At 41.2% G+C, this 12,735-nt stretch overlaps 1 protein-coding gene across 2 annotated transcripts in view; it reads left to right on the forward strand.

Annotated features, from left to right (window-relative positions):
* The first annotated feature begins 599 nt into the window (after positions 1-599).
* The window catches only part of DYNC1LI1 (dynein cytoplasmic 1 light intermediate chain 1), a 44,187-nt gene continuing 32,051 nt past the window's right edge, over positions 600-12,735 (forward strand). For both annotated transcript variants that reach the window (XR_015256011.1, XM_025913130.2), the window contains exons 1-2: positions 600-847; positions 1,052-1,125. Coding sequence is in view for 1 of the 2 variants with exons in the window: in XM_025913130.2 (XP_025768915.1) it covers positions 702-847; positions 1,052-1,125 (220 nt within the window). In the remaining variant the exon portion in view is untranslated. The remainder of the gene's footprint in view (positions 848-1,051; positions 1,126-12,735) is intronic.

The following is a 12,735-nucleotide window of genomic DNA, read 5'->3' on the forward strand; positions in this document are numbered from 1 at the left end:
TCGACACTATTATTAAAGCAAGCCCTGTCAATACTTTTTCTGTCACGCAGCTGCTCAGGGGCTGGGAGAATCTGCTCCAGACGTGGGGTCAAGACGGAGGAACACGGCGCCACGTGAGATTGCAAAGTAAAGAGCCCAGAAATCTCGGACCGCACTAACTCTCCGGACGCGGGCTGCACAAAGCCTCTTTTGCGGCGGGGCGGCCCGCTCCCATCTTGGCACGGGGGAAGTGTCGGTGTAGGCGGGTGACCGCCGTTCAGTCTGAATCGGGGGTTGGGGGGGGGGACAGCAATGACAGTGCAGGAATTCCACGCCCGCTGCGGGGTTTGTAGACCCGACTGAAGAGTGGGAGGGAGCACTGCTCACCTGACACACCCCAACCGGCTGTGCTGCAGCCCACAGCTGCGGGTGGGGGGCGGGAGACGCCTCACTACGCTGAGTTCAGAAGTGGGGCTGCAGCGCAACCGCCAGCCAGGTCGCCCGCGCACGCGCATTCCTTACATGCGCCCGCCAGCCAGCAGCGCATGCGCAGTGCGTCCTCCCTCGCTCCTTCAGTCCCTGCAGGGCCCGCGGCTCCACCCCCGCAGACCCCGCCCCGCTCCCGTGTGCCGAACGCTCCATATCCGGGTTCCCGCCGCCGCCACCGCCGCCGCCGCCTAGCTCATTCAGCTTTGCCGGGAGTGGTGTGATTCCCAACCAAGATGGCGGCTGTGGGGCGAGTCGGCTCCTTCGGTTCCTCTCCGCCGGGATTAGCCTCCACTTACGCAGGCGGCCCCTTGGCTAACGAGCTAACATCGGGCAACGGCGGCGCCGCAGCAGGCGACGACGAGGACGGGCAGAACCTTTGGTAACGACCCCACCCTTCCCCGGGTCCCCGCTGGCACTCCCGGCCCTGCGGATACCTCGGGATCCCGTGCCCGCCGAAGCTCGGCGCCGGGCCCAGGCCACTGCGTTCTCGGGCAGCCCCCACTCAAGCGCGCCGAGGCCGGGTCGTCCCTCCCGCCGTGCGGTCCCAGTCCCCGGCCTCAGAGTGCTCCTTGCTCCCCGCTAGGTCCTGCATCCTCAGCGAGGTCTCCACCCGCTCGCGCTCCAAGCTCCCCGCGGGGAAGAACGTATTGCTGCTGGGTAAGTGTCCCCCGCCTCGCTCCGCCCCGCCTGGTCCCCACCCCGGCCCGGGTCAGGGTCCGCCCGCCCGTTCGCTCGCTTTGTGCGAACTCCCGGGCCTGGCCCCGCCCAGCCGCCGGACCGGTCGCTGACAGCTGGGGGAGCAGGGGAACGGGGACCCCGGCCCCGGTACCTTTGGGGACCGCCCTCCCCTGAGCCCTTCCTCCTCCCCTTCATGTGGAGGTGGCCCTGACAGTCTCCTGTGGGAAGGACAGAATGCGATATCCCATCTGAGGGATTGTAGAGGCTTGTGGTTTCCCTAGAAAAGAAGGACGGTTTTTCTTTCATAACAAAAATTAGTAGCAGGAGGCTCTTTTCAAGAGCTCCAGTGCAAATGGCATGCCATTAATAATTAATAGCTGACTCTTTGTATAATTGACAGGGAAGCTAGAAATTGAGACCTGGGAATCGTGATAAATGTTCTTATTTGATTCAGCTTTTCGGGTACAATGGACTCTTATTGCAGATGCCTTTTTAATTGTCACTTATAATTCTGACATTTGTAAAAGGCAATCGAACACCTTACTATTCCAGTTCCTTCGAGCCAAATGATTGTAATAAGGAGAAAGGTCTAATGTCTCAATTCTCCTGTATTTCCTCTGCTCTCTGGAAGTTATGTATTTTGTTTCTTTTCTGATTCTGAGGGTGGGCATAGAGGATATTGAGGGAGAATAAATCACCGATTCACATTTTTGCAGGCTTAGTTTCTGAGTCATTTACAGAAAACCTTTCATATTCTTTAAATGTGAGATATTGAGTCTTGGCTTATAAAATGATGGTTAAATTTTAAAACTTCGGTGTTGGTGTCTCAAGACTAGTTTTATGTACATCTAAAACAGGAAAGGAAACAAAGAAGTCAATTGCTACTTGATAGGTTCTGCTTTTAATAGAAATGTGTAGGTAGAAACAAATTATTTTTCATGAATATTGCCAATCTTGAATATGATTCTTGATGTTCTTTAAAGTTGCATGGAGCTAGTTGAAAAATTAGTTTTTACTTTGTTTTTAATGTGATTGAAAGTACCTGCTGCAGATTAACCTGGATTCAGTCACAGCCTTATAATCTTAAACAAGTTACTTGATGTCTAGAAACTTCAGTTTCTTCATCTTTAAAATGGATATTATAGAAATAATAATGCCTCCCTCTTAGGGTTATGGGGAAGACTGAATGAGATAATACTTGTAAAGTGGTAGCAACAGTGACTTTTGTGATGTGATGGATTTCTGTCAACTGAATTAGAAAATATTTTATCAGAATTCTCTTTTTAAATATTCAATTAGTGTCCATGTAAGTGATATTTAATAGGGCAGAGATAGATTAGGTTCCAAAAGCAAAAAAAAAAAAAAAAAAAAAAAAAAAAAAATATCCCAGAAAGTGTTTTAAGTTTACTAATTTAAACAAATTACTCTTAGTTACTAAACTGAAATGGATTTACTGTGACCTCATTGAAGTGGATTATTTTTAATTACTCTAAGTTAAATAAGGCTTCTTTTCAAATACTGTCATTGTGAGGATAAGATTCCTGCATTTTGTTTTCATTTTGCAAGTTCCCCCTAATTATTCGGATGTGTTAGATACTATTAGATGGTTCTGTTTGTGGTGAAACAAAATTGACAGTTTTGTTCATTTTTGATGTTCCTAATTTGTGCTGAGGTTGCACCATGCTTTTCTTTTAACCCCCTTTTTAACCTGCCTTTGACACTGGATCAGTGTATGCGACTGAGTGTACTTAGAGGCCCCAGACACTTCTATCCTTCCATACTTAGAATAGATTAAATTTCCTTCCTTATGAGCTTAATAGTTTGTAAGGCTCTGTCTAGTATCAGGTTACAAAAGCTTGAAATTTAAATTTTTTCTTTGAGCACTATTGGAATTTTCATCAAAGTCCTTTTCAGCTCTGGAAGAGCAGATTTTTATACTGATTACATAAATAGGATTAACTTTTTAAAATACCTCTAAAGATTTCTTAAAGATATTTTACCATCACATGTTTGGCAGCATTCAGTCTGTGCTGGTGGAGGGAAGAAATGTATAAATAGGGATTGTGGTTTTCTTTGTTATGAGTTTGAGGGTGCTAGGCAGGAGGATGCTTGGCCCTCAAGTGTTTTTCATGAATTATGGCGATCTCTGGAATCCTGTATTTTAAAAAAAAAACAAAAACTGAGACTGTAGCAAGATTTTGCTATTCCAGAAACAACCTGAAATGGGAACAATGATCAAGGTTTATTTATCGCAATGCAAATTGCAGTTTACCTTAGCTTGCTACATGCTTTCCCCTCCCCCTGCCTATGGGAGAAAAGGATTGGGACCAGAAGTGTATACATGTGTATGAGCCATTCTCAAAGCATTTTCATATAAATAAATCTTAGTTTATCTCCTCAGTTGCCCCCTTCTTTCATCACCTCCAAATCTGAGAGGTAGATGTTAGCACCAATTTGTAGATGAGATAATGAATTTTAAAGACCTGTTAAGTGAGTTTTCCAAGGTCACACAGCTTTTAAGACCCTGTGTTCTGTGACTCTGGCATGGCTTCCCAAGTTGATAGAAGTCCTTGCAAGGGAGAGAGTGCCACATATTCTTCCTGTTGCATAACTTTTTAAAAAGGCTATCTTTGAGTAAAAGCACTAGTAATTGTTATAAAGTAAAATCCATATATTTGTGGGATTCTAGGCTGAAGCTTCTTGAGGGACACCACTGGGCCATGACACTTGTGTTTAAGGGGTCATTTAATCTACTGAAGCCAGACCCTTAGTGAAACCCAGAAACACTGTGACATTAGTGTTTAACCATTTTCTTTCTTGAAAGATTTTGAGAATGAGCTTCAGTGAAGTTTTTAATAGTAAAGGCAGAACTTCTAGTGCATGTACTTTAAGTAGGATTTAACTTATAAATTGTCCTTTGAAAAACTATTTTTTCCTCTTTACCCTTTATATTTAATCAACTTTTACTACAGTGATTGCAATTATATTTTAATAGCTGCTTTTTAAAGGGCACTTACTCCATAGCTTGGTTACTTTCCTATGTTTTGTTAAGAAAACTCCCTAAGGAAAATAATAGTACCTAACATTATAGAGCACTTCTATGTACCAGCTATGTAAAGATTGTTTCCAGAATTTGATTATCCCCTTAAAGATCAAGAAGCAAAACAGAGCTGTTAAGTAAATTGCCCTAAGGTTACACAGCCAGAGCCAACATCAAGAATCTAAATTGTGTAGCCTACCTCCAGAGCCAGTATTCTTTTTCTTTCTTTTTCTTTTTTTAATGTTTATTTATTTTTGAGGGGTGGGGCAGAGAGAGAGGGAGATACAAAATCTGAAGCAGGTTCCAGGCTCTGAGCTGTCAGCACAGAACCTGACATGGGGTTCGAACTCACAAGCCATGAGATCATGACCTGAGCTGAAGTCGGACACTCAACTGACTGAGCCACTCAGGTACCTCCCCCCCACCTTTCTTTTTAATGTTTTTATTTATTTTTGAGAGAGAGAAAAACTATGAGCGGGGGAGGGGCAAAGAGAGACTGAGCTGCAGAATCTGAAGCAGGCTCCAGGCTCTGAGCTGTCAGTGCGCACAATGCAGGGCTTGAACTCACAAGCTGTGAGATCATGACCTGAGCCAAAGTCGGATGCTTAACCGACTGAGCCACCCAGGCTCCTCCAGAGCCAGTATTCTTAGCCTATACATTGGACTGTCTCCCTAAAAGAAAGGAGAGCTTTCTTTGTAGGAAAAGTAGGATGTTAAACAGTTTATATAAAGGAATTTTATGTGATTCTCTGATGCATGTGTTTCACTGCAAAAAAATCTCATTGATTTAGATTAAATGAATTCATCATTTTACTAAGATAACATTTGTAATCTTGCCCCCCCCCCCCCCCCCCCGGCCCAGTGCCTGGCTTATAAATAGAACATCAGTGTAACTTTATGATTTGAGGCCAACATAAATTAATGAAAACTAGTTGGCCCTTGGGTATATCAGGTAAGCCTCATCTGTTTCATCTATAAATTAATATATTTGGATTTAGTGACCTCTGAAATCTTGTCTGATACCACATTCTATAATTTTTTTTAATTCCAAAGCTGTGGGTTATTAAATATTTTTAAGTTTATTTTTATTTATGTATCTTGAAAGAGAAAGAGAGAGAGAAAGTGAGCACAAATGGGGGAGGAGCGGAGAGAAGGAGATACAGAATCCCAAGCAGGCTCTGCCCCATCAGTGTAAAGCCCGATTCAGGGCTCAAACTCACAAACAGTGAAATGACGACCTGAGCCAAGATCAAGAGCCAGGTGCTTAATGAGTATGCCACCCAGGTGCCCCAGGTTATTAAATATTTTTAAAGAAATATTTTGAGGACTACTGCAGTTGAGCTTAAAGTATTGGGGCGCTTGGCTGACTCAGTCTGTAGAGCATGTGACTCTTGATCTCCAGGTTGTAAGTTTGAGTCCCATGTTGGGTGTGGACATTGCTTAAAATCTTAAAAAAAAAAAAAAAAAAAAAAATTATTTTTCCTTGTAAATGTGGCTGTTTGATTCCACCCAGGGAAGAAGCCTAGAGTCTATTTTTCCCTGAAGGCGCCATTCCAGGATTGTGTGCAGCCAACAAAGCCCCACAAAATGCTGAGCATCTTCAGGAAGTATGTTTGAAACAGTCATTCTTTTCAGGAATAAAATAGCTTCTATTATGCTTGAATTATTGGTAGGAAACCTCAAGATACATGGTGGAACCAGAGATCTGTTCAGAGGAGTAACTTCTGTGTGAGGACTAAATTTGAAAATAATGAGACTATTCAGTCTGAAACTCTTAACTTGTGAGGAGCTGGGATCAAAGATCATCAAAGTTCCAGGACTTCTAGAAAACACAGATTTTTATCAGTTGGAAGTATGTTAATGCTCTTTTTAGGAATGATTGGTTATGGGAATAGGATGCAAAGAGTGGAATGTTACCACGTATTGGATACTGATATGGATGATATTGGATTAGTAATTTTTCTTTTTCTTTTTTAATTTTTTTTAAATGTTTATTTATTTCTGAGACAGAGAGAGACGGAGCATGAGTCGGGGAGGGGCAGAGAGAGAGGGGGACACAGAATCGGAAGCAGGCTCCAGGCTCTGAGCTGTCAGCACAGAGCCCGACACGGGGCTCGAACTCACAGACTGTGAGACCTGAGCCGAAGCCGGACGCTCAACCAACTGAGCCACCCAGGTGCCCCGGATTAGTAATTTTTCAAGAATTAACAAAATTATTTACTGCATGTTATGTGTTACCACTATTAAAAATATGCCAAATATAGAGTGTTTTGAGACTCCAGTGGCATATTGATATTTTACAGTAGTCACAGTCAGCAACCTATTATGTAAAGGGCCAGATACTAAATAATTTAGGCTTTGTGAGCTATATGGTCTCTGTTGTAACTATTCAATTCTGCCCTTATAGCCCCAAAACAGCCATAAGTAATTCATAAATAGATAAATGGGTGTGGCAGTGGTTAACAAAACTTTATTTTCAAAAACAGGCAGCAGACCAGATTTTGCCTGTGTGCTGAGGTTTGTAGACTCCTGCTTTAGGGTATTATGGGCATCAGTTTTGTCAGTAAGCACAGATGCCAGTTAATACAGGTTTCTGGCTGATGGAATATGATGTTTGGTGCATGATAGGGGCTCAGTAAATAAATGTTGAATGAATGATGAACAGCTTTTATTTAAGTATCATTGTTATTCCAGCTAGATGCATAGTCTGAACATAGGTGTAAGAAGTGTTAAGAGGAGTTCGTATATCTCTGCCAGCGCTGAGAGAGAGCTTGAGCACAGGTGAATAAGGGGTACAGCTTGAGTTAGGAAAAAGAAAGGACCAGTAAGTGAGTGACCATGGTCTGATCTTTTGAGGCTTTATTTTACTTAAAAAATCAGGGGTAAAAACAGATTATGTCATCTTTCATTTGTTTGTCAAACATTATTAGAATGCTATGTATAAAATGCTTTGCTGAATCATTTGTGGAAAATACATAAACAGGACTCCATCCCTGCCCCCCAGGAGCTTATAAACTTCTGTGGGTAAAGACTCAAAGTGAAATAAAATATGTCAGTATGAAATAATTACTAAATAGGTTGCTTAAGATTTTGCAGGAAAGCTGATATCTGAATAAAATTTTGCTAAGAAACGGGGGAGGGGGGGAGAAGAACACTGGGGGCTACAGACTAAGGAAGCATGTTACAGTAGCCAAAACCTAGTGGAATAGGCCAAGACAGTTCAAGTTGATGGAACCTCACCTAGAGGCACCAGGTAGAGCAGCCCCTTCTACCATTTGAAGCTGTGGGATTGTGGATAAATTACAACCTTCTGATCTGTTAACTGAGGTTTTTTTTATACTTGGATTAAAAGAACTAAAAGAGGGGTGCCTGGGTGGCCCAGTCAGTTAAGTGTCTGACTCTTTTTTTTTTTTAATGTTTATTCATTTTTGAGAGAGAGAGAGAGAGAGAGAGCGCGCCAGGAGAGGGGGGTGAGAGAGGGAGAGAGAGAATCCTAAGCAGGCTCTGCACTGTCAATGAGGAACCCGGTGTGGAGCTCGAACTCAGGAACTGTGAGATCATGACCTGAGCCACTATCAAGAGTCAGACGCTTAACCAACTGAGCCACCCAGGAGCCTGTGTCTGATTCTTGATTTCCGCTCAGGTGATCTCAGGTTTATGGGATCAAGCCCCACATTGGGCTCTTTGCTGAGTGTGGAGCCTGCTTGAGATTCTCTCTTTCTGTCCCTCCTGTGCACTCACTCTCTCCCAAATAAATAAACATTTAAAAATAAATAAAAAGAACTAAAAGAAATTATGTCTTAAAGCATTTTCTTCTCAAAATTGGAAGTCACTATTTTATTTATTTGAGAGAGCACTAGCAGGGAGAGGAACTGAGAGAGGGGGAGAAAGAGAGACAGAGACAGAGAATCTTGGGTCTCAATCTCATGACCCTGGGATCATGACCTGCACCAAAATCAAGAGTTGGATGCTCAACTGACCAAGCCACTCAGGCACCCCTGGAAGTCACTATTTTAAATTATAAAGTAATACATGTTTCTTGTCCCAGTGAGAGAAAAAAATTATGAAGGTAAGAAAATAACACATGATCCTACCACCTGAAGATACCATGTTCATTTTTTCTATATGTGTGTGTATTTGTGAGGTTTTTTGTTTTTTTAAGTACGCTCCCCGCCCAGCATAGAACCCATCGCAGGGCTTGAACTCACAACCCTGAGATCAGGACCTGACCTGAGACCAAGAGTCAGACACTTAACCAACTGAGCCACCCAGGCGCCCCTTTATATTTGTTTTTTAAACAAATAGGCTCATATCCTACATACTGTTTTGAAAAATCAGATTTTTTAATTTATGTATTTTATGACAATAGACTTGGTTTCTCCCTTTTAGTGACTGAATAATATATTTAGCTATGCCATAATTATAATTTATGAGAGATTATTATTGTTACATCTAATTTTCTGCTTGCCCAATATTATCTTTGGGATAAATTCCTGTAAGTGGAATGGCTAGGTCAAAAGTATTTCTTTTGAGTCTTTCTTTATATTGCCAAACAGTCTTTTTCTATTTTTATTTTCTTTTAATGACTCTTTTAGGAAAGTTGTACCATTTGACATTCTTACCATCAGTATAAGAGAGTTCTTATTTGTCTAGCACCATTGCTAACACTAAGGATTATTCATTTTAATCTTATTTGGTAGATAGGTTAAAAATTGGCATCTTAATTTAACAGCAGTTTAACTGTAGAATGTATAGCATATTTGTTGATTAAAAACTATTACTTCAGTGTGACTTTGACCTGGAGCATAGGAACTGTTAATAACCATTGGTATTAGCATTTATTGGCTGTTGTAAATGTTTATTGAATTAAGCTCAGTGGTTTTCAGTTCATGTCTAGTCAGTGTGAAAGTGAGAGAAATAATAAAGGATAAAGTCTATCTAAAAAATTTTTTTTAATGTTTATTTGTGAGAGAGAGAGAGCACGCACGAGCGAGCAGGGGCAGGGGAGGGGCAGACAGAGAGGGAGACAACTCCAAGTAGGCTCCCGGCTTTACACTGTCAGCACAAAGCCCAATGTGGGGCTCAAACTCACAAACTGTGAGATCATGAGAACCTGAGCTGAAATCAAGAGTCGGATGCTTAACCGACTGAGCTACCCAGGCACCCCAAATTCTATTTTTTAATGTGAATTACTGAATGCTGATATTCAAAAGTAGGACTTTGGCCAACAGATGGGATGGGAACATCGTGTGTTATGCCTGTTACTTGGGTGTTTTGCTTTATTATGTATCATGCTTACTTTTTTACAGAAGAGGGTTTTAAGCCCCAGGTTACACAGCTGAGCTAGGATTCAACTTTGGGCTTGTCTAACTTTCCACTACGCATGTACTCCTTGATATTATGTTAGAGGGATGTAGTCTTAAACAGCCATGCATAAATGTTTACTTACAACCACTGGTTCAGATGCTACAGCTGATTAACAGCATCTCCTCTCTTGCCTCAGCTGGCAAGGGTCATCCAGGTAACCTCTGAAGGCCATGCAGAAGGTATGAGTCCAAGAGTAGTTCAGTGAAGACCCCTTATGGCTCTTGTCACCAGAGCTTTCAGACAAAATAAGATGATTTATTTTACATCATGCAAGGCCAAATAAAAAAAAAAGGTTAACTTCACAATGTTGATACCTCACCTGGACAAAGAAGGAACACGGCAGGCTAGATTTCCTTCTGTTCTGATTATCATGATGCTGTAGACCATGGTGGATCCAATATAGGTGTGGAGATGTGCAGCAAAGCTCTATGTAGAAAGCAGGTATCAGGCACATAAACTTGCGCAAAGCAAGAAGAGCAGGCACAGTGTGTCAGCCTTCCGTGCCAGCAGGAGAGGAGCCTGGGAGGAAAGGGAGGCAGAGTAGCGCTTATTTTGCCTTTTGGCATTCCTGCTTATCTTGAGTGGAGAGGACTAGACGCTGCTCCAGGAACAATGGCAATGTCTGTAGTGTTTAGGAGCATTGCTGGATTCTAATTCTGCCCCTTCTTTAACAAACTGCTTGATCTTTCAAATTACACTATTTGCCTTTTAGGATTACCATGTGGATTATATGAGACGATGTTTGTAAAAACACTTCAAACAGTGGCATACACTGGAAGTGTTCAAGATGGCTATTATTAATGTGTTGTGAGTACGTAAGTGTTAAGCTCTGATAGCTCATTTTCGTGTGATTCATGTTTTTATGGTATCTTTTAATACACTGTTGATGTCTTATAAAAGAACTTTATTTCTGGTGTATCACTAACCAAGAAGTAATGAAGGATAATAGTCACAGAACTTTAAATCCATCGCCATAAATTTTGTCTGGTTTTACCCTCGTCTGTTTAGAAGATGGGAGCAAATGGAAATACTTGACTTGTCCAGGTTTACACAACTAGTTATGGTATTGTTACAGTTAGAAATCACATCTTCTGACTCATCCCATTTCTAAGTCTGTTAATTAAATTGTCATTATAAAATTTATGGATGTTACATCTGGTGTTGAATTAGAGATCTGTTGGGGAGATAAAACAGTATTACAAGCACACCTTTACCCCTATATGTTTTGGTGGAGTTTATGGAGATTTTCTTTTATAATCAATTTGGTTTTCTAATTTGAGCTGAAAAGAAGTAAGAATTGATGGCCATTATTGCTTTATGCTAAAACTGAAGTTCTTTTGGGGCACCTGGCTGGCTCAATTGAAAGAGCATGCTACTCTTGATCTTGGGATTGTAGGTTTGAGCCCCACATTGTGTGTAGAGATTACTTAAAAATAAAATTTTAAGGGGTGCCTGGGTGGCTCAGTCTTTTAAGCATCTGACTCTTGTTTTTTGGCTCAGGTCATGATCTCACAGTTTGTGAGATCAAGCCCCGCATGTGGCGTCGGGCTCTGCACAGGCAAGGAGCCTGTTTGGGATTCTCTCCCTCTCTCTGCTCCACGCCCACTTGCATGTGCTCTTTCTCAAAGTAAATAAACTTAAAAATAAAATCTTAAAAAAATTAAAAAGTAAAACTGGGTTCTTTTAGTGCTTGGATCTTAAAATCCAAGTGCTCACAGAGTGACTTTTTTGAACAGTTCTCAGACAGATAATGTGCAATATAGGCTTATTTGCTGTGGGGAATTTCACTGTAATCAAATCAACAGATCTTTCTTCCTTTGGTTCATCCACTAGGACAGGGTTTGGCCCATAGACTATTTCTGTATAGCCACAAACCAAGAATAGTTTATATTTTTAAAGAGATGGAGGGGGGAAAAAACAAAGATGTATATGTGATAGAGACCTTATGTGAACTGCAAAGCCTAAAATATTTGCTATCTAGGGTCGCCTGGGTGGCTCAGTCAGTTGAGTGTCTGATGTCGGCTCAGGTCATGATCGAGTTTGAGCCCCGCGTCAGGCTCTGTGCTGACCGCTAGGAGCCTGGAGTCTGCTTCGGATTCTGTGTCTCCCTCTCTCTCTGCCCCTTCCCTGCTCACGCTCTGTCTCCGAAAAATGAATAAACCTTAAAAAAAAAATTAAAATATTTGCTATCTAGTTCTTTACATAAAAAGTTTCCCAGCACCTGGATGAGGACATGAAAATAGCTCTATTAGAATATAATTAGATCTAATTAAATAGTTCTGTTTGCTTTAAAAAACATCTTTCAAATATGTCCTCTTTAAGAAAATCTAATATAAACTGCAAACTTAAATGAAATATTTAGAGAATAACTTTAACATCATCACTAAAGGGCTCTTTATAGAAGGACTTTCATCTTAGTCTATTTAAACAGGAACTCTCAGTACTTGTGTAAGTGTATGTTTACAGATCATTAACTATTTGGCTGGCATACTTAAAGCTAGTATGTCTGTTTCACTGCCAGCTGAAGGCCGAGGAACTGAAGATAAAGCTTTCTTAACAGTTTATTCATGACAGGTAGATGAATTCTTTCAACATTTTTTGAAGTTACACAGGCCCCATTGCCCTACTTGCCACCTTAAAGATATATTAATTGCATAGAATGAAGGACATATGTAGTTATTTTTCTTTTATTTTACTGCTCAAACCATTAGACTCTGTGTTTTTTCAAAAATAACTTGGAATTTAGTGACTTTTGTTTCCTCAATGGTTTGGTCATTAGAGAGAATTTTTATTTTATTTGTTTAGTTTTCTCCATGCTCTCCATGGCTTAAAATTTTAACCTTTCAGTCTAAGTGATTCTCAGAAGCGTTTATGTGATTTGAGTAGTTTGTGTCATTGATTTATGTACTGTAATGCCCTTTTAGTGTCAAAAAAGTCACCCGAAAATTCCTATATTTCTGGGGAGTTTTTTTTTTTGTCTTTGCTCTTTTTATTTATGTATTTAGCATTGAATACTTTTTTTTTTTTAAGTTTATTTATTTTGAGAGAGACAGAGACAGAATGGGGCAGGAGCAGAGAGGGAGAGATCTCTGCACTGTCAGCTCAGAACCTGAGGCTCAAACTCAGGAACTGTGAGATCATGACCTGAGCTGAAACCAAGAGTTGGATGCTTAATCAGCTGA

This window comes from Puma concolor, chromosome C2 (genome assembly GCF_028749965.1).
Source record: "Puma concolor isolate L17-30 chromosome C2, mPumCon1.1.hap2, whole genome shotgun sequence".
NCBI classification, from domain to species: Eukaryota; Metazoa; Chordata; class Mammalia; order Carnivora; family Felidae; genus Puma; species Puma concolor.